The 21979-nt window shown below is 37.1% G+C and overlaps 3 protein-coding genes across 3 annotated transcripts; 1 reads left to right on the plus strand and 2 right to left on the minus strand.

Annotated features, from left to right (window-relative positions):
* Positions 1-6475: 6475 nt before the first annotated feature.
* LOC119076478 lies at positions 6476-8422 on the minus strand. Its single transcript, XM_037183257.1, has 4 exons — positions 8264-8422; positions 7921-8166; positions 7228-7349; positions 6476-7162 (listed from the first exon to the last, which is right to left on the minus strand). The coding sequence occupies exons 1-4, from the start codon at positions 8318-8320 to the stop codon at positions 6655-6657; spliced, it is 933 nt and encodes a 310-aa protein (XP_037039152.1). The 5' UTR covers positions 8321-8422; the 3' UTR covers positions 6476-6654.
* A 5397-nt stretch (positions 8423-13819) lies between these two features.
* Positions 13820-16629, plus strand: LOC119076488. Its single transcript, XM_037183273.1, has 4 exons — positions 13820-14260; positions 14324-14487; positions 14679-14802; positions 16498-16629. Exons 1-4 carry the CDS (start codon positions 13974-13976, stop codon positions 16511-16513), a joined length of 591 nt encoding a protein of 196 aa, XP_037039168.1. The 5' UTR covers positions 13820-13973; the 3' UTR covers positions 16514-16629.
* Positions 16630-18386: 1757 nt separating this feature from the next.
* Positions 18387-19177, minus strand: LOC119076489. The gene is made up of 2 exons (XM_037183274.1): positions 19033-19177; positions 18387-18964 (listed from the first exon to the last, which is right to left on the minus strand). The coding sequence occupies exons 1-2, from the start codon at positions 19081-19083 to the stop codon at positions 18449-18451; spliced, it is 567 nt and encodes a 188-aa protein (XP_037039169.1). The 5' UTR covers positions 19084-19177; the 3' UTR covers positions 18387-18448.
* Between the last annotated feature and the right edge of the window lie 2802 nt (positions 19178-21979).

A 21979-nucleotide genomic window follows, 5' to 3' on the forward strand; every position in this document is an offset into this window, starting at 1 on the left:
ATCGACACTGAACGGGAAAATTCTCTCGGTTCGATCGAACGTACATATGGATGCGAGATGTGTGCGTAAAGATTTTGGTATGTGTGACCGTTTCGGTTACGTGAATGAATGTCAGTCCTATTGAAGGTGGAGTTTAGAAGATTTTACCCTACTTTCTTGGAAAAACATCCTTTTGTGCGACATCCAATTAGATTCAGTTTTGTAATTTTGATAATCGAAGTAAATCGACTAATTCCAGAGATTTTCCTGCTCATAGGACTCGTATTCTCCGTGAACATCTCATATTCACTAAATCGATTTTCTCAGTTAGCAAATTTTGCACTACATCAACGACATTCACATTTTAGAACCAGTACGTTTTTCCACCGAATATGTCCGCATATTTACCGTTACGCTTGAATAGTTTATTGATGTATCTCGGTGTGTGAGATGAAAATTTTTGGAGGCGGAGTCTGTGCGGTAATCTTTCACATGTGAACCGTTATGTACATCGATGAACAAGTATATATGCACGAGCCAATAGAAAGAATAAACACGACGAAGAAAATATGAATGAATTGGCTCTCGTATATTCTTAAAGAGATCACGATGATCTTAAATTGAATATATAGCCAACAATCGCATGACTTCTGACAATCTTACATGTGTTTAACATTTCTACAGCAGTTAAAGTGCTACAAAGTGATAAAATCGGAAGGACTGTACAATGTACGTGTACAAAAAAGAAGTCTCCTGTCGTCATAATTCACATAATTCACGATATATTATATGAAAATGTGTTCTTTTACCCGATCACATTCGTGTCATTTCATTTCGTTGATAGAAAAATGTTCACACATAAAATGCGTCCGTTGAATGATGCTTTTATTGAAGCAATTTGTTGATTGCTACTGCTATTGCGCTCTCGGTGATCTATGTTCGTTCGTGGGGAAAATTGTTAGACGGAAGATTTACAAGATTAGTTCAGCGATAACAGTTTGCGCCGCCACCGACAATTTTCTGTAATTTTTTATTTATTTCATTTAATTCGCTAAAACCATCTGACTCGATAGATGTTTAGCTAAGATCATTATGGTACATCAAGTGTGTTTTACAGTCGTCAATCATATCAGCAGATTTACTGCCGGATCTATTACTTCATTTGATTTGAGAACTTTTACGCGTTTGTTTCCAAATCTTTTACTTCATTTTTTGAACATGTTTTTTTGCTATATAAGAGCGCACTGGCACAGTTTATCCTTTATTTCTGAAGTCGTTACCAGTAACAGATGACAAGATTATTGAATCTCACATTTTTTGAAAGACCATGATGTAAGACCGATATGGAAGCTATTGCTTGATTCGATTAAAGTATTGTCTACAGACTGGAAGTAAGAATTCCATCACTTAATTTGTTACAGCGCATTTTGCTAAATAAGGCGACGACAGATGTAGCTCATTTTTTTCTTTTTGTCGATAACGACCGACGGTTATCGACAGGACATCAGATTATGTAGCCGTCTAAAAAGTTTAGAAACGCGAAATGCTGTACCATGATTCAGGCAACGCAGGTCTATATCGTCTATCGCTCAGCGGTCAAAAACAAACAAAACCGTTTGTCCTTCTGCATGTTCTGCATCAACTATTGTTGGGGATAGATGCTATTTTCTCTGCTTATGATTTTACTCTTTGAGACGCTTTCATTACCGAAATATTTTACTTTTCCAGTGGTAAGCAGGGCGAGTTACACCAGGTATGATGTGCGAAAGCTTACCCACCCATAAAAGTATTTGATTTAAACCGATTCAATCGACTGTGTTTTGAAAGTTTTCAACTTTCACACTGGCAACTCAAACGATTAGTGGAAATCAGACGAGTTAACCAACACACTAGTGCGATATCAACTAAAGTATGTGTGGACGCTCAATGATTCCTCGCTTTTAATATTCTTCCGGTAAATTATTTAAATTCTCTTTGACGCTCCTATTGCTACGTTTATTTATTAACAACTTTCTACCACAAATATATTTCATGTTTGCTGCACAGTAAAACCAACATTTTCACGACCTCCATGATTATGATTTACAATCATAATCACGTAGTTACCGGGAATGATAATCGTGATATTATTCCATTCACTGCAGCTTCAAATTTTGTGCAATGTTGAACAGTGTATAGGCGCCATTAACAATCTATATTTGTTGGAAAATGTTTTGTTGAGAGGTCTGCAAGGAGCAAATAAATTGACTCGGCTATAGATACTTACCGACGAAAATGTCCTCAGATTCAATGGATACAATTTTCCAACAATCAATTCCCGAGGACGTTTAACCACCTCCCCAATAACAATGATCAATTTCTTAGATCCTTCCGACTGCTCTATCCAGTTGGACTGGAACAAGCAATCTGACAGTCGATTGCTGGACAATTTAATTTCATTTCCCAGATACATCAGCACGAATGTATCGAACAGATTGTACACGAGCATCACACCAAAAAATTCGTCGTGTCCCAAGTTATCGTGGGAACTCTATATGCAATCGGTGCGTATAGTACAAAAGTTGCAGTAAATATTTTTTGGCTAAATATCAGAAAATTCCACTTACAAACGCCAGGATATACACAAAGCCACAGATGGATAGGCTGCTTGTGAGAACTTGAACGAAAAACAAATTTGAAAATGTCGAAGAAAAGTGGACAATCGTACTGAAAGTGAGAGGAAATAATTTTTTTAATGAATCAGAGATGGAGAGAAAGAGGGGAAAACCACTTTTGAATATTTGTTTGGTGGAACCAATGCGCTACAACTGGGCACTAGAACAGAATTTTCAAATAACGTTTCATCAACGCTGTGGTACTTAATTTTCTCACGAAAATCCAAAGTGTACAAGTAGCTGGTAGTGCAAATCTTCAGCCGATCAAAAATAATCGGAATTTGCAGATTCACATTATCTTCAGTGGTTTATATACTTTGTGTAAATCAAGTTTTCAATGAATGGCAGTATAGTCCCACTGTGTTCCGTTTTTATTTATGGGAATAAGGACAATCTTTCCGTTCAAAAATTCTGTTGTAGTGGGTTGATACATTGATAGAACTAATTTCCACCTGAATTAAACAATCAACAAAAATTGTCACTTCCACCCCTCAATTCACAGTGTTTTTTACGATGATTTTAGTCAGTGGTTTTACCCCTCAAATATTGTTTGCATACTCGTTGATTCGATGGTGAATTTTGATAGCTTTAACCAGGTCTTCAGTAAAGCTTTTCCAGTCAATTGCTTTGGAAGTGGTCACTTTCTGTACAGTGCTTGATGAATAATCCATCAATTTCGGCCTCCTCATCTTTCCCAAATTTCGTAATTGATCTCCCAGCATATCGTACTTAATGGATGCGTTTACCATCAAAAACCAAATAATTGTGCAAAAACAGACACAGAGTACCGAATACAAACCGCCAGTCAGTAGAAACACTTGTCGGATCCAAAAAACATTTTGCCTATCCCCATATGGAAAGGCAATTTTAACCAGCGTCATTTCATTCCACACGGCGGGCAAAATAATGAACATGGACACTTCGACCGTACATGCCACGATAAACGTTCCAATCAAATTGATAAACTTTTCAATTCTTCTGCTGACTCGGTTGAACTCTTCAATGTTATCCGTCGAATGAGTACAGATTTCATCGATCAATTTGATGGTATCTGATTGCCGGACAATTATGTAGGCGACTCTATATGCATGGACGGCAACGATTATGGACAGTGCTCCGAATAGTACAATTTCGTCTGGGTCGTCGGTCACGATAGCTTTTGTTGAAATTGATGCAACGAATGATAGATACATCAAAAAATGGAACGTTTTCAATGCTTTCGCATGGAACGCGGCTCTTTCCGTAATATCCCACAGTCCAAATCGACGGAAAATTACGATAATTAGGTTGATGGTTTTCGGTAGTTTAATGTTGTACATTTTAGTAATAGCACGGGTTTATCGTAAATGAAACAACAATTAAAATCGTAATACAAACAACATTGTCCAGACCCGTACGAAATACCGTTTAACAGGTCTTATAGTTCATTGTTGGCTCGTACACTCATGAATTCAGGAATCATTAGTTTTGATGAACTATCTAGTAATTCTAAAGTCAATAGTTTCGATTCTTGAGTAGACATACTACTGGAGACGCTGTCATTATGTCACAGTTCGATTTTATCAAACATGCTGAAGATTGTAAAAATGTATCTTATAGTGGTGTCAAATTTAGCACATGAACTTATAACGAACTTCATCACCTGCAAGCATTTTGGCTGTAACTCTAGTGAAGTCAACAAATGAACTAAAAGATAAATTTCAACGCGTCCTTATATGAGAATATCGTGAATAGGGGTGATTCAACGCTGCGTTAGTTTTTCCAAATTTTTTATTTTTTCTGTTAGCGAAAAAGAGGCTGCTTACAATGCCGCAGTCAGTAAAAAACGATCTTTTCAAAAACAAATGTTACAACGCGTTACTCAGATCTTTCTCAGATGCCATTTTCAAATAGTTGGCATGTTGAAGAATCAAAGTAGCACGATCAATTGAATAATAACTTAGTAATACATTCAGTGGAACATTCAGAAAATTCTAAATTTACATTCAATAATAAACGGTCCTTTATCAACTCAACATCAAATTAGTTTTCAACCTCCAACAGGTTATGGGCCCAGTAGCGTTTATTAAATAGCTATTGTTGACAAGGCATAGAAACTAATTACATAAATCGTACGTAACTTTGCATAGCAGTATAGCAAGACATTGTGACATAGCAAGACATTGTGACATAGCAAGACGTAGCGGCATAGCAAGACATGGCATGGTAGCGTAGTCTGGCATAGCAGCGTAGTCGAGCATGGCAACATAGCAAAGTATTGTATTGATTATGGCGAATGAAAAGGGACGAAAGAGCTGGATTAGGATTAATCCTTCTAAGTACAAGGAGGAGTATGCAGCATCGATCGTGTACGTTTGAGGAGGAGTGTTGAAGAATCAAAGTAGCACGATCAATTGAATAATAGCTTAGTAGTACATTCAGTGGAACATTCAGAAAATTCTAAACTTACATTCAATAATAAACGGTCCTTTATTAACTCAACATCAAATTAGTTTTCAACCTCCAACATGGCATATTTACTACAGTGAAAATTAGTACGGGTCTCTATAAATTTCTCATTGATCAACCATTCATAAATTCCCGACTATGTAGTAATACCACCTGTTAATTAAATTGTTTTTCACACACTATAATGAATAATTGATTGTAGAAGCTGGTTTAAATAAATAAAATGAAGGGACAAACATTATGAATAATTTCCCGGCATAAGGATACGGGTAAATCACTGTAAATAAACTTGTAATTTGATTTACGTAGAAAGGTCCAAAGGTCAAATGGTGCGGAACAGTAAAAAAAAAATCTAAAAAAAAGTAATAAAATCCCGAAAATAAAGAGACTCTATCGATCTGGTGAACCCTCGCCTTAAGGAAGACTGCAATTTAGATTTATTTCAGGCAATCGTTGATTTACATTATGTTCGAGTCCTGTTGCATTCATGGTGCGTTAAAATGTCTGAAAATTGCGTTTAGAGCAGGGAAAACGTTTTCCCTTAGGAGATTGGGGAAATGTTGGAAAATTTAAGAAGATATAGGAAAAGGAAATTGTACCCAAAAATAGACCCTGTTCACCAGACATACACAAAATGATTGAAAAATGTTAACATATAGTATGAACCTGATGTCTGGGCGTAATAGTAAGAATATTTGTTGAATTTTTTAGTGAAATTTAGTGAAACATTGCCCTGCCTAATCATTGATCAGGACTTTTCATGCACTTTACATAATCTCACGACCTGTATACAAGGCTTTATTTTGTTATGTAAATAAGGGTATTTCTTCCAGTTACGAGCCCCCGCTTAGTTACGAGAACTCTATTGTCTTTTCTTTTGTTCGTTTAAAATTTTTCGAATGAACAAAGGAAAAGACAATAGAGTTGCCTTAACTAAGTGGGGGCTCGTAACTGGAAGAAATACATTTTTCCACACAAGCTAAAAGATTTGACAGCCGGACCAGAAAAACATCTCATTAGCCCAATATCCCACATTCCCCGGAGTCAGAGCAGGCCTACTGGCACATACATTATGAAAATTTCATTTCACCGACTGGTTGCATAACTTAAGATAGAAAGAAAGACGATAACACAAAACTCCCCTTCAAGGCATTTTTCAAAAAAACCCATGAAAGTTTTACTTTTCGTCACTGGGTTGAGAAAATTTACAATGTCGTCTCACAGCAACATGTTAAAAAAATTGACAGACGTAACAGACGAAAATGGAGAGAAGGTCTAACTAACTAACTGAAAAATAATAGTCTGTTGTCAGTATTTCGGTCAGGATGGACCCGAAATTTTAACTAGCATTCATTTCGAGTTGATATTCAAGAGATACGGTAAAACTTGGGAGATCTCAGTTTAAGTACAATTTATTTCAGTCCAGTCACTCACTCAATATTCATATCAAAATAAATAAATTTTTCCTCGTTTTGCTTACACATTAACTTAATGCTACTATCACGGTACTTCTTTATACTTTTACGGCACAGATTTAACATCGATACATCGTTTCAGTCTAGTCGCAGCAACATCATTTTGAGTAAACGTATCCCTGGATCTCTTCATTGTTAGCGTGTTGCATTATTTTACCCGGTTTGTATCCACAGCTACCAATTTCCTGAATCGGGTCCTCACTACATGGCCGTTCATTTACTTCAGCTTCGACGAATTGGTGAACGGCAAAGCTCGGATCAACCTGCTTCTGTACAACATATCCCATTTGATTGTAATTCAAGTATCCAAGACCACAATTCGGTTTCGAATCCTCCTCAATTTCCTCCTCCTCTTCTTCTTCAATTTCTTCTTCCTTCTTGTGCTTACGGCGGCACGGAATGTCTCTCAATTCCACGACTTTAGCGTCAAAGGTTGAAAGCTTTTCTTCGGGAATATTTGGAACCGGTTTGATACTTTCGGCATTGGTTGGTGTTTTCTTGAATCCAAAAGCCAATTTTTCCTCCGGTACCGTGACGGTCGCCCGATGTGCCGACTTATATGCAAGACTCATACTTACTGGATCGACTGGGATCAGTGAGGAGAAACTGTTTGGTGATGAAAAGGAATTAATTTAGAAAGTGACCTTTACACGAGTGGCTTGTTAATTTACTCTTCTTTTACGATCTGATTTGGTGTGTACACATTCGATTCAAAATCAGCGGCAATTGTTCGTCCACAGTCACCACTCTCAGCTACTACGGGTGATGATATAACTGATGCAGGATTCTTGTGCTGGAAACGAAATATTCGAATTGCCGTTAATGAGACTCATCCCATCGAAATGAATGCAGAAACAGGAAATGTGGTACGTTAGCGAATCATAAAAAAATGTTTCCCAACTAAGCTGACGGAAAATTTCAGTTTGTTTATGATTCGCTGGTACGTCTCGTGTGTCCCCTGTATTAATTGAGCAACGTATGCAATAAAAACACTTTGGGTTGGTGGTTTACTTCAAAATCAACATTTTATTACTCCTTCCCAAAATGCTTTTACAATTTGTCAAAATAAATAAAGTTAAAAAAAATCAATAAATTAGGGACGAAAACTGCAAAGATCAGCTCATTCACGTAATAACAGGACTATCATCGATATCAATTTGAACGATTTCATTTCTGTTAGCCGGTTGTGCTCTCGCCATAATGCGAGAATTCAATGAAATTCCCATTCCACCGGTGCCAGGCGCTGCTAACTGTCCGAAACCACCTCTTAAACCGAACAATCCTAACATTCCCCTTCTTCCCCGACCTCGGTTAACAAATCGATTAGCTCGATCGTTAACGACTTGGTTAGCGTTAGCACCTACTTGACATCCACATGGTGGCCGAATGGCTGGTACAACGGCAGAATTTCCACAGGAGCAACGATCACCCACTGGACTGAATGCTTGCCGATTCACTGACGATGGATTGGAACATGTGCATGTTCGCTGTTGTGCTGGTGTTGGTCTGGCCTGGAAACGAGGTGGCAACTGTTGCGGTCGAGGCACACGGGTCAACGAACATGAACAGTAATCTTCACCTTCAGCACCACAAGCACATTGCGCAGAAATCTATAAGTATTCGAAAACGGTTAGATGTTAACAGCAAATTTTCGTAAATTATTTTCGCGAAGTTTGCCCCACAAAAATAGCTTTTGTGCTAACTGACCTGTGCAACAGCAATCGATACGACAATGCATCCAACTAAAAGTAGCTTAAAATGCATTTTCTCGTTTAAAAAAATACTTTTTTTTTGTGATTCCAAGAACTTAACACTAATAAGATCAGATATCTATTGATAATAACGACAAACATTACCGATCATTTTATAGGAAGATCAAATGTCTTCGGCTGGATATTTTCCAGCAGATCAAAACGACATAGTGACACACACCACATCGTAAAAAATAAAATAAATTTTCTGCTGACATTGTAAATGTTTTCACATAATCCGATCTAATTTTCGAGCTCGAATTATTCGTATTAAAGAAAGACAATAAGAAATTGTTTGATAAACAAAAAGGTGATAGAGTTATAGTCCGTGCGCCTCTGTGTTAAACATCAAAGTAGCTCGGAGGCGTTCGATCTCTATTGGAATACTAGCGCTGAAAAGTCAACATTTTGGAACTTGGTGCACAAGATCAGTGAATCCAACCGGTAGAAAATTTGTATTTCGCAACTCAGTGACGAGAAGTAAAATTTTCATTGTCTTTCTTGAGAAAAACATTGAATGTAATTAGGTGAAATCAATCTGAAATCAATTTCTGAAAATCTTCGATCAAATGAAGTAATAGATCAGATAATAAAACTGTTAATATGCTTGCCGTCTGTGACAGGTTAAACAGCTTAAAAAACATTTATCAGTCGGTTGCACAAATAACTATTTGCTTCGTTAGGCATGTCTAAAAGAGAATTATCACATACCAATTTTCCGAGCGGGAAAACAATCAGAGGAAGTGGGCTCTGGCTTTATCTTCACTCGATCTAATAGAAGTTTAAAGTTTGATAAATTACTAATTCATCAATTAGAGTAGTGGTTAATTCGATCAAATCGACTGTAGATTTCATAATCGATAAGGTAGATAAAATCAAAGTATATAAACACTGAAGGTATCGCAGACCCTCAGAGAATAGCAAGAAATACGGATCCCGACTTTCGGGTGTATAAAAGATTTATTATGTTGCATCTCTGAGGTTTGGCGTAATAATGTTGTCAGAACTGCGTTGCTCAGTATAAAATTTTCTATGTTAAGTATTGAGCTGCGTGAGATGCAACGTGAATTTTTCTCGATTTTACTTGTGTCCAACGTTATGAAAATTATATTCACCCGAAAGCAGTGATCCGCGTGTTTTTGCGGATCTGCGGTACCTTCAGTGTTTACATACTTTGGATAAAATAGGAAGTAAAAAATAAAATGACAGAAATTGGTATTTGAATGAGTAGTTAAATGCAGGAAGGGGACATGTGACATTAGTGAATTATAAGGAAAATGGAAATTAATTGTTTTTGCTTCTTTTTTAAAGCTGACGAAAGCACGCTGAAAGTAGGTAGATTGTCAGTGATATTATTTGTAGAACCAACGCGCTTCAAACATGAGTGATACTCTAAATAGGACAATGAAACTTGAAACACTGTAAAAAAACCTTTTTATACAAAATAGTATTCTATTTGGCGGTAAATTGTCCAACTTACATTTTTCTTATAATTCGCTAATGTGACATGTCTCCTTTCTGTATTTACTCAGACTGAAACAGTGTTTACCAGAATTGTGTGCAAAACTTACATTTCTTGCACTCCCCAAAAAAAGGAATTCGCAGAATGACCAATCATACAGCAATATTGCTCTTGAAATATTTTCCCGGCACCAATATACACTGTTCATTTTCAGAGTTAAATTGCTGTTGCGCTGATATACGTTCAATTTCATTCATCTAAATTTATTCATGTTTGCAACTTCATATTGAATGCATTGAAGAATAAATCCAAAGTAACACTTTTTTTATGTACGTACACCCAGACTACAGTGTACTGGCCGCTTTAATTGGAAATCATCAACTTAGTGTATACGAACGATACACTAATCAGGTAATGTTTACAGTGATGATTCATAGTAAATAATTCAAAAACTCTGTTTACATTTATAACTCGCTGTTCGTTAAATTGTTGAATTATTGTAAAGTGGTTTCGATTCGAAGCGTTGAGGTCAAGTTTATGTTGATGTTAAACACGTGACTGTACATTTTCTGTACTTCATGGTATGACGAAATTATTCCTATAATTATTATGTACAAGACCTGAGTATATAGAATTGTTAGTTCAAGAAGAAAAAATTAATTTAAAAAAAATTGTTCGATTTTAGTGTAAAAACCGAATCGTCATAAGGGCAATCACTGTTTTTCTGTTCGGTGTTAAGGGAAACTTTAAACAGCAATCATCTACTAAGTTACAAGCGTTACGATAGATTTAGAAAATGTAGAGTAAAGTTGCTATAGATGGCCGCTATCACAGCTCTGCTCCTAGAATTAACACTGAATTGAAAGGGTCAAATATGGAGGCTTTAGTGAAAATAGCTACCGCTTAGGATTGTTTGTATTGTATGTTTTAACTCATACAACAAAAACAAATAATAATCTATCTTTACAAAAGAAACGCAGTGACTTCATCGGCCTCCGAATATTTTCTGTGCTCATGCTGGAAGCAGTGCTGTGCAGTTTTTCATAAATATTTATAAAAAACCTTCACCTTAAAGCTAAGTATACAATCAGCTGTGAAATAAATTTTGACAGAAAATGTGTGGACTATCTGTCATTACTTAACTGCTAGCGAAAAAAGTCGTAGAAAACCCTTAGATTTTCTGCCAAAACAACGCACTTCAATCAAACGTGCTTCGTGTGACAGCTGCCAAATAGAGTACTATTTTGTGTGAAAAATGTTTACAGATTTTTTTACAGTACCAAAATTTCTTCGGTACACTGTCCCGTTTCAGTACTCTATTAAGTGTACCACTCAGGCTTGAAGTACGTTGGTCAAAATTTTATTTCGCCGCTGATTGTAGCTTTAACTAACTTAGCTTAAACATCACGAGCCAATTTGGATTTCCATCGCTCAACAGAAAGGAAGCTTATAACAAATATACCAAATTGTTACACTGTCCAACCCAAACGAGCTAAGAGTGATATCGCCAAAACTTGAACCAATTTGAAAACAATGGTTCGGCGATCCAGGCAAGCTATAGCTCGTTTGAATCGTCTTTCAATTCTAAGGAATAGGGATCTTTTAGTTTTTCTGTTAATTTCCCATTTTCGGAGTGAACACGTGAAAAGTCATAGCATGTCAAGGGGTGGTGAAAACAGTTTTTTTGTGATAGCTCAAGATAGAAATGTTTCTAAAAGTTGAAAATTTGTAGGAATATAGGCCTTTGGCAGACCTTCATAAAGAGTATAATCATCGGTATGGGCCGCCACCCGTTCTAGACTTATGACTCAAAATATGGTCAATGTTTGGTCAGTGCTACTGGCTTGCAACAGAATTTATCCGCGGAACTGACTATAGGGTGTTGTAGCTGGACTTACCCTCTTTCATTCCACGTATAAAAAACCCCAGATAAATTCTGTTGCAAGCCATAAAGTTAGTTGAAGTAAAATGTCGCTGCAGGAGACCCATATTTTTCAGTGTTTTCAACTTGTTTTTGGTCTTCAAACAGGCTGGAGCGATGGGAATGAAATAAACTAAATCAAAATTACATGCTCAGCTCGAAATTGTCCTGAACCGAGCGATCACTGGTCTTAAAAAGTTTGCTTTCCTCCTACTTCGTAGTAGGTGGAAAACCTCATATCTTTGACTTCACAAAATGAACAGAAACTCATTTGCTTGCTACGAATATAGGTTTATTGTAAAGCAGAGATGCGCAGCGTTCGTTTACAGTCAATAAATGGCCACTCAAGATGTAATTTGTGCTTCACAAGAGGTCTGGGGTTTTTTATATGTGGAATGAAAGAGGGTAAGTTTAGCTACAACACCCTATAGCCAGTTCCGCGGATAAATTCTGTTGCAAGCCAGTAGGACTGTCCAAACATTCACCATATTTTGAGTCATAGGTCTAGAACGGGTGGCGGCCCATACCGATGATTATACTCTTTATGTAGGTCTGCCCAAGGCCTATATTCCTACAAATTTTCAACTTTTAGAAACATTTCTATCTTGAGCTATCACAAAAAAACTGTTTTCACCACCCCTTGACATGCTATGACTTTTCACGTGTTCACTCCGAAAATGGGAAATTAACAGAAAAACTAAAAGATCCCTATTCCTTAGAATTGAAAGACGATTCAAACGAGCTATAGCTTGCCTGGATCGCCGAACCATTGTATTTATTTTCACCAAAATTGGTTGAAGTTTTGGCGATATCACTCTTAAGCCCAGTGAATCAGCCAAAGTTGACCAAAGTTTAACAATTAGGAACAGACGTTTGACCTTGTGTCGCTCTAACGAGAACTAGGTAGGACTTTCATCACAGATTAGAAATGATCCTTCTCTTGTAGCAGGAACGCGGCCATACAGGATTTTCAAGGCAAGCTTATCACAGAAAACATATTTCATAGAAAAATTGAGGAAGAAAAAAACTAGTGAAGCCATTAGTAGCTAAGGAACTGTACATTGGAACAATGAAAATGATTTTTGTTTCAATAAACTTCAGGAATATCTTTTTTTCTATAGTAACGTGAATCATTAAGGTAACCGGAAATCCCTAATATCGTTAGCTAGTTCCAATTTAATTCCCTTAATGAATTATATTACCTTAATTCCCAGCTGATCTCTAAACAGTTACTGTTACGAAGTAATTCCAGTGCACCGTAAAAATGTGCTACAGAATAGAGATTATAACTTTGAAAATATGTTCAATTTTACCATCGGATCTATTACTTCATTATGATTTAAGTGTTTTCAAATAAATCTCAAACATAAAATATTCTGTATGAATCTGTTGCAAATACTCAAGGTCAGTAGACCTAACACACCCAAATGAGTCTCGCGTTTGCAATTTGTTGACTCGGAACAGATCAGGTATTTCTGTGTACAGACAATAAAAAGGGACTCTAAATGTCAAAAGTAAAGGGACTCATAACGTCAAAAGCAAAGCAAAATTGACGTTTTCGTGTTGGTTTTGTGAGTGTGATATGATATAATTTTTCAATGATTCCTCTGGGTAGTCTACCTCTATGGGTATCCCTTGCTTTGAAATAGGAATTCAGGTCGACCTGAAAATATCTCAGTTCAAAATGACCAGAATCTACCGTCTGAAAACCAGCGGAAGTTCAGCTAAATCAAGTCAGAGATTTTCGGATATCTGAAGAAATCCAAGATTACCTGAAATCTGACTTAATTTAAGTAATATCTTCATTATACTGATACTACCAGTGTCGGGACGACTGGCTTCATTCCCCTAGTAACGTAACGCATATTCTCAACGAATATACAGCTAAACGAATCCCTACTCTCCGGCCCACTTCTCATCGTTTGCATATTCTCTAATTAAATATTTTTTTTTGTAATTAATGAAAATACCAACACTATCACGTACAGTCTTTCGCGATTAACCTTAACCGCTGTATATTGTTTGTGCCACAATTATTGCAGAGTTGACCGTTTTGCGCTTCAAAATAAATTTTCAAATCTTTCATTGAATCGTCAATGAAATACACAGCAAAAAAATGCAGACGCATTCAATTCACTCGAATTATAAAAACGGCTACGTGCCATCGAGATTAAATCAGTTGTTGCATCACAAGTCGAATAAGTGCATCTTTGGTGAAGTGTCCACAGAGAAGAATTACCACGGAGGACTTTAGTTATTACGTTAAACTCTATACAGTGTGCAATGAATAAGACATCAGTGGCGGTAGTGCTATTCTCGCTGATAGCACTGATAAACGCTCAATGTTCGTGCCAATCGAAACCCCCTGTGGATATAAAATATCCAGGCGAAGCTTGCGAATGTAGTCGCCAGTTACCCATTCGTATGGAAGTGCCGAAAATCACTGAACATCGGGATGCACATTACGATTACGGATTTACGATTGAACGACCACAAGAAGCACCGGCTGAGGTGAAGTACACATTCGATTTCCATATGGAGAAACCGAAACCGCTACCAACAGCCTCATTGTGAGTATAGCAAGAACATTTTCGTTTAATTGTGACAGTGAAGTGAATGTGTGTGCTTTTCAGGGCAACATATGCATTTGAGGTACAAAGGCCTGTTGAGAAAGCAGCTGAACAACCTCGGTACACCTTCGACTATCAAATTCAGACGCCGGTTGTTGCTAAAAGTGGACCATCTAACTTAGAAGGATTATTCGCTCACGTGGACAAAGTTGTGATTCAAAAGCAAGGTAACGTTGAGTGCCGTTGAGTCTTGTACTTCAAGCGTAAAGCTTTCGGCAAAAGTTTAACAAAGGTCGAAAAGTGGTGTAAAGCAACCACTGAATGCGATATTGCTCGTTTGTGTCTTTGCTAAACTTTTGGCCTAAATGCATGAGCTGCCCGCAAAGACCATTGCTCAGGAAATAATTTCTGTTTTTAGATTGTCAAGACAAGAACAGTTGTCAGTGCAGTGGCTTTAAGCCAACAATTGATCTCCTTCAACGCTGCCCAAAGCATGGACATCTCTATCAATACGGAGGACCACTCTTCCCCAACCAACAAAGGTATAATACAGATTTCCGTTCTATTGAACAGCCAATTCCCTATCTGGCTCTCCCATCGTCTGACCGTCCGAAGCGAAATGTTGCCAACCCGATGCCCATCACAATTAAAGGACTTTTGCCGGGACTACGTCCGAATAATCAAATATTGAAAGTGCCACAGCCAGTCGAAGACAAAGATCAAAGTCGAATCGAACAGATTATCAAGCAAAATTTCGGGGTAGATCCCACCGAAAATATTGACGAATTGTTGAGACCGAAGCCACTCGGTCCCGCGCAAAAAATTGATGTTGAAGAGGAAAAACCAAAAGTGCTCGAAGTGTCGACAACAGCAGTAACAGCTGAATTTCTCTCAAAAATTAAACCGAAACTGGACGAAGCTAGAGCCAATTTTAGACGCCAAATTACGAAAATCGTTAACAAAGCCCGATTGGACACGATCAAAGCCAATCATGTGATGCAGAAACGGTCAACTGAATCTGAGTCGTCTGACGAGGGTGAATTCATTAGTGAAAGTTTTGAAGAAAGCTACGATCCCATTTGGATATCCGATGTGAGTGTTGAAGACGAGGGCACCGAAAATGGTATCGAATCGAAATCGGTTAACGATGACGATAGACCAACACCAAGTAGCGATAGATTTCGTAAGCACTGCGATCGATGCGGTGAATTAGCCAAGAAATTTCCCTGTCCATCATGTGGAGGCATTCCACTCGAAGCATCACCGCCAAATGTCCACCTGAACCAGGGAGTCCCAATTCGTTACGCTCCCCAGTACCAACCACAACCGAGATATGTTTCCGATCGGTTCAGTCCTGACGATGCCACGGTTGGAAGTTTCCATGGTCAACCAGCGTACGGTGAATTGCAAGACATTATATCGAAAAATTCGGAGGCAATGCACCTACAAAATCGTGGAGTTGATTCCGGGCATTTACTACAACCAATGAATTTCGAACATGCCTCCGCCGCTATTCGGTTTATTCAAGAGCTCACGCAACGGAGTAACCAGTACAACGAAGATTATCATTCGAATCGCAATGCACATGATGCTGGTGCACAGAATTTCCATAGTAAACGCAGTTTCAAAATCGTACCCATAGCGGAAAAGGATGACGGCAGCGTGTTTGTGAAAATCTCACCAGTATCAGACGCCGAATGGGATGCTGAATCGAAAATTAACGAAAAAACGAAAAGCCAAAGTCCATCAGGCCACGCGAAAAACTCCAAAGGCGATGACAACAAAGGCATGAAGAAGGTAGCATCGAAGATCAATGAAAATGTAGATTTCGTTAACGGAAATCAAAAAACAACAAATTTCGAGAAATTCGTTCGAAACGGTAAAAAGTATGAAATACTGGCATTGAACGGGAGTGACGAAGAAAGTACTGGCTCAGTCGAAGATTTTGAAATTCTAAAATATATTTACGAAGTGAATCGAAAAGGAAACAATACATTACAAAGGACAATACATCCGACAACAACAAATTGACAAACAGTTACGCCCGAGTGGAAACATAGATCCATTTACCTTTCTAGTCTGTAGTTGTGGAGCGCAACTCCATTTAGTTTTATAACGGTTTTTTCTTCGTTGAGAAGCGATCTCGTTTTGTAAAATAATTTCGTTTTTTTTGTAAAATACAATTTTTTATAATGGAAATTTGACTTATATTTTCTCTCGTCTTCCTTTTGTTCTAGGGCACCATGGTATTGAAGTGGAGTTTATCCATCCATGTAGGTGATTCCCCTGATGTGATCGTAACGTGATCACATTGTGTTGTGTGCTTAGTTTATGACTATTGGAATAAAAATTTTGTTTTCGATAAAAAATGAGTTTCAATCGGAGACCAAAAGAAATCGTGGACCATCTCCACCGTGTGCCGTAACTCAATAAGTTATATTCAGAAAGGGGACGTGTCACATTACTGAATTATATCAAAAAAGGAAATAAGCTGACGATGTAAATAGATTTTTTCTTGGAAAGTTTCAAACCAAAAACATCGTGAAAACAACGAAATTTTAATGTTCTTATGATTCGCTATGATATGTACCCTTTCTGCATTAAACTATTTAACTGTTGCATACAGCAGTTGATAATTTTAACAGTTTCAACATTCTTTATCTTACAACCAAAAGAATCCAAAGGAGAAACGACAACTTTAGGAAGCATATTCGGTCATAATTCTAATTCCAAAAGAGCCAGGTAAATGCTCACTATACAGGCGATCTCCCGTTTCAAACTGAATATATCGAACAAAAACAGCGATACAGTACTTCAGAGTCGCTTTTCCAAGACTGTTTACATTTACAGTGTTGTTAGGTAATGTGAAGATTGAAGATAATTCATTCGATAAACGCGGAAAAGAGTAGAATCACTATAATTGACTCAACTTGAATCACTCAAGATCCTGACTTTATAGTTAATTTCAATCTTATAAGAATGATAATTTGATAGATGGCTTTGTAACCTGTTATTGACAACGACGACTAGATAATCTCTCTAGGTAATGTCGTGCTTTATAACAGAACGACAGATTTCTATTGTCAATCTGTCAAAAGTTCGGTTGTGAATAATATGCCCCTGTATCAGGACCGAGTATTGCCGAAACGGTTTTTACTTTGTCGATGAATTCAGTAAATTTTTGGTAAATTCGGGTAATTTTCAGTAACTAAAATTACCAAGATGAAAGAAACCACATTGTCAGATGTATGATTTTTTATATGGATAGTCGATTTTCCATACGAACTCCAGTCATCCGTGGGATGCTCAAAAGTGTGCAGAAACGAAAAAGTAATGATGCCAGAAGTTTAGTATCTTCCAGCTAAACAAGCCGTTGGACCCCCCGTGTATTGCACAAAAGTTTGTTTTTATGAAGTCGTACCCCCACGAGTTGAATACCCTCGAAACACATACATTCAAAAGTACCGCTGCTGCCTCATTTCGTATATTATTAGCATACATCGACTGTACGTGCGTACCTTGGGTTTATGTTAGAATCTCCCATTTCCCTCTGAAAATTTGTTATTTGTTATTTGCGACCGAGAAAAATATATGTAAATTTGGTTGACAAAAAGTACTTTCTATGATTTTAGTCCTCCCCGTTTTTGCTGGATTTTCAAGAATTTCGAGGTATTTAAGGTCTTAACATTTTCTTAGTATGTTAAGGATTTTTTTTTTTTTAGTTTTCTGAGGATTTGGAGGATTTTCTGATGAAAGTTTCAGATACAGCCACAACGAATATATGGAGAAATGAGAAAAGTAAGAGAAATAAGAAATTTATAATACGGTGATTCTAAATGTGTATGACTGTAAGATTTTCTATTTTTCAAAAATTCAAAGGATTTTCTAAGGACTTTCTTTTCGTTGACAAAGGATTTATTTAGTTTATACCTTGGGTGCGACTTCCACAGTAATGACTATGAGTAATGTATAGTATATTTCGTACCTAGGACTAAGTCTTTTTTAGCGTGTGAGAAATTTCCAGAACGAGCCGAAGAAAAAGAACTTTGATTCCAACACATTCGACTGAATACGTAATGTTCGAGGAAATTTCTTATTCTTTCAAATAAACAACGAAATTTTTACATTTTTCTTTCATTTAATTCATTCTGCGCAAATAATTTCACCGTCCTAGTTAAACTGTCAAATTTAAGCTTCAAAGTTGACTTCTGCTACTTTGACTGATGGATCGTTAAAATTGTATTTGGAATCGATCAGATGCTCTGATACGGGACAATTACACGTTTGCTTGCTGACTCTTTGCGAAACAATGTGCGCTGGGCCACCGTCCTCCTGTCTACGGTATTTTTCGACGTAGTACTTCTTGATGATAGGTTGATGCAATTTGACGATTTTCTTGGTGACAATTAGCGGTGGTCGTTGCTTGGTGATGTGAATCGGACGGATTTCAACGTCTCCCTTCTGGCGAATTAGAACCGGTGATGGTTTCACGACAATCGGCTTGCTGGCCGGAATGACAACGTGACGCGATTTTCCGGTGACAATGATCGGCTTGCCGTTGTTAACGAAAACTTTTTCGTTGAATTTGAACGGACATGGTGAGTCGACGGGCCGAATTGTTTCCTTCTGATGGATTTTTATATTTAAATGTTCTTTTAAGCTCTCCGATTCCGACTCAGTGTGCGTGATCTCTACGGCCGCTATCTTTAGTAAGGAAATTTAAGTTTTCTTTAGTGAAATGTAAATTTTTCACGAATGAATATGGTTCTCACCTGTTGAACCAAAACGATTAGGCATATTGCCGATGCGAAGAAGACCTTCATTGTATTCTAATGTTCGATGTGATACTGTTGCAAGATAACGATATTCATATCGATTTATATACCAAATTGATGATAGCAGTCATTGTCGTTTCGAATCTGATTTTCGAGAAATTTATTTACCATCTCGAAACGTGATCAATCGAATGGGAAAATAAATTTCTTTGTTCGACATTGTGATACGCCGGCATGTCTTCAGAATTGCAGTGGAAGCAATTAGTAAATATTTTGAATTTTATTATTGTTTTAGCGATGAATGTACGCGCTCGCTGCTATGTTTATAAAAGTGAATCGGTTTATTCTTTGATTTCGATGGGTGTAAATGTGTTTGTGTTGCTCAATTTCATTAATTAATAAAATTATTGCACGTTGCAACGTTGCATGGAAATGGATTTAATGGAAACAAAGTTAAAACGAAATGATTACGATCTTTGTGATTTTCGATTGATTTTACGTTATTAAAAGAATACAAGCAACTTAACCTTCACAAAACAATTGTTTCATTCCCAAAAAAATGCGAGTGATGAGTGAATCTAAAGGAGAAAATGGACGAAGAGGAAAACCTAGTCTTTTTTAATCTTAAAGATTTTCCGGATTTTCTCATCTTCGAGCCCGCAGGAAATGAGTTTTAACGCTCATGGCAATGAAGAATGACTGATTTTGGGGGTGTGGTGAGTAATATAGTTATTTATTATCGCATACGAGCGATATTATTACCCTAAGATAATATATCCGACATTATTAACTTGTGACGTTCCCCTTGTCATTCAGTTAAATCGGTTTTCGGTTTGTGACCATAGGACCGGATATATTTCCCATATCCGCTTTTTCGGCAAAAATTATATTATTTGCACACGGGCTTATTTACTCAAGAATAATTACATTTTTCCCTGTCAATGCAATAATCTTGAAGATGCGACCCACTTTCTTTTACACTTCTCTTATTTTTGTGTATAGCAAAATGTTATTCGAAACATGAGTCTGATTGTGCTAATATTGGGGTGTATATGATCTCAACTTTTTTTAATCAAACTGAAAATGATTTATGAAAACGCAAGGTGCATGAGCTAAGAAAAACTCATCTGCTTTATCGAGTATTTCTAATGCTTGACATGGTCATTCATTTCCATTATTTGTTTATTTTTTTACTTGTTTTCTTAGCAAAATGTATGTCTAATGAACAGTTAATTATATAACAAGTGAAGAAAATAGGACATTCCAACAAGAGCAAAAGTTTGTGGTCAGAGCGAAGCGAGGACAGCAATTCGCTCGAGTTGGAATTTTCTATTTCTCCCCGAGGTGAACAGATGCGCTTAATCTTTCATCCGAGCGTGCCGTAATATCCATATAATAAATAATAAAAGAGAATAAAAATTTTGAAAAACCTGAGCTATCTTCCCATTTGAGTAGAGAAAATAAGGTTATTCACGCCGCAAGGATGAAATAGTCATGTGTTCAACGAGGGAAGAAAAGTTGCATTTAGGGGGTATTGCCACCTGAGAAAATTCAATTTGCAACTTTTGTCCGTACAACGTTTTTCACAACAAATTTTGGGGTCATTCATAAATGACGTCCGGTACTGAGGGGGGAGGGGGGGTCTACGATTTCGGACACTCCATACAAAATTGGGTCAAATTTGACCACTTTTGCGTGACGAGGGGGGAGGGGGGTCTAAAACTGACCAAAAGTAGTGGACGTCATTTATGAATGACCCCTTTTCTCGCCTGTGTTGTGAAAAAGCTTACATATACTTGAGCGTACATTTTTGGTAGCAGAAAAATTCAATCATTTATTTCTTGTTTTACCACACATTCGTTCGTCGTTGTATCAACTTGAAAATAAACTCATTCCTTCTCATCTGTAATGTATTATAATGATTCGCCTAGACGTTTTACAACAACTTTGATACGTTATAGTAATCTAATGACATTCGATCGTCTTGCGGTCATGATAATAATGGGTGAGTTCATTGAATAAAATCGCAACAAGGTCTATGGAATTGAATTAAACTTTAAGTTGCTCTGATTACGTATTATAAATCGTTCAAAGTTGATTTATACAAGTTTTTGTTTATTTGGAAAATTTTAAGTTTCTTTATTTTGGTATTATATGGTTAGTGTCGTGTTGCTTTTTTTTAGTAATTTAAAACGTCATTTGTTGCATACATGCACGGCAGAGTAAAATAAACCAGGCAGGAGCGGTTCATTTTCGAAACGTCAAATAAGGGACCTAATACACGGGATGAAAATGAACTCAAATGAACACTGACATAAATTGAAAAATTTTATTCGCAAAATATCAAGGGCTACTAGATTATTCAGGTCCCTAGTCAAACAAGCGCTCCTGCCTGGTTAACTTTACTCTGTCGTGATACATGTGTTACATGGTCAAAAGTGAACTCTTCAATACAAGGAAATAAAATTAATAGGGTTGAAATTAAGATTCTGAAAAAACGCGTCGAAACACTTACGAAGGCGAGCAGTTCATTTTCGAAACGTCAAATGAACAGTGAACACTGACATAAATTGAAAAATTGTAGTCAATTCCTACCAACACTGGACTTTTACAAGATCAATTGAACCATTTCTAGCCGAGACTTTGTATTACGGTTTGATGACTACAATAGATGGACAGCATTGTCAATTCACGCCGTGCGTAGGTGCGCTCCAGAATTTGAATTTTCGATGAATTGATGGATGACCTAATGAATTTAAAAATGAATTTCGACATATTTTTATATGAAAATGAAGCGAGTTGACCAAATGCAACGCTGCCTTTGATTGGGTTGTTGTGCGTTTCATTTTGAATTTGCAGCAAACCTACCGTGTGAATGTCGTTTGAGATGTCAAATACCAATACTCTCTCTAGCAAACAAACTACTTTATGAAGGTGGTAAAAG

The sequence above is a fragment of the Bradysia coprophila genome, unplaced genomic scaffold (genome assembly GCF_014529535.1).
Source record: "Bradysia coprophila strain Holo2 unplaced genomic scaffold, BU_Bcop_v1 contig_232, whole genome shotgun sequence".
NCBI classification, from domain to species: domain Eukaryota; kingdom Metazoa; phylum Arthropoda; class Insecta; order Diptera; family Sciaridae; genus Bradysia; species Bradysia coprophila.

Bases quoted from the DNA above. Each gene is read 5' to 3' on its own strand.
- LOC119076488 (XM_037183273.1), top strand. From the start codon at position 13,974: ATGAATAAGACATCAGTGGCGGTAGTGCTATTCTCGCTGATAGCACTG. The intron at 14,261-14,323 runs GTGAGTATAGCA...TGTGCTTTTCAG, and splicing joins CCGCTACCAACAGCCTCATT to GGCAACATATGCATTTGAGG. The intron at 14,488-14,678 runs GTAACGTTGAGT...TTCTGTTTTTAG, and splicing joins AGTTGTGATTCAAAAGCAAG to ATTGTCAAGACAAGAACAGT.
- LOC119076489 (XM_037183274.1), bottom strand. From the start codon at position 19,083: ATGAAGGTCTTCTTCGCATCGGCAATATGCCTAATCGTTTTGGTTCAA. The intron at 18,965-19,032 runs GTGAGAACCATA...TCCTTACTAAAG, and splicing joins TAATCGTTTTGGTTCAACAG to ATAGCGGCCGTAGAGATCAC.
- LOC119076478 (XM_037183257.1), bottom strand. From the start codon at position 8,320: ATGCATTTTAAGCTACTTTTAGTTGGATGCATTGTCGTATCGATTGCT. The intron at 8,167-8,263 runs GTCAGTTAGCAC...GAATACTTATAG, and splicing joins TATCGATTGCTGTTGCACAG to ATTTCTGCGCAATGTGCTTG. The intron at 7,350-7,920 runs GTAGGTGCTAAC...TTTCGTTTCCAG, and splicing joins GGCCACCATGTGGATGTCAA to CACAAGAATCCTGCATCAGT.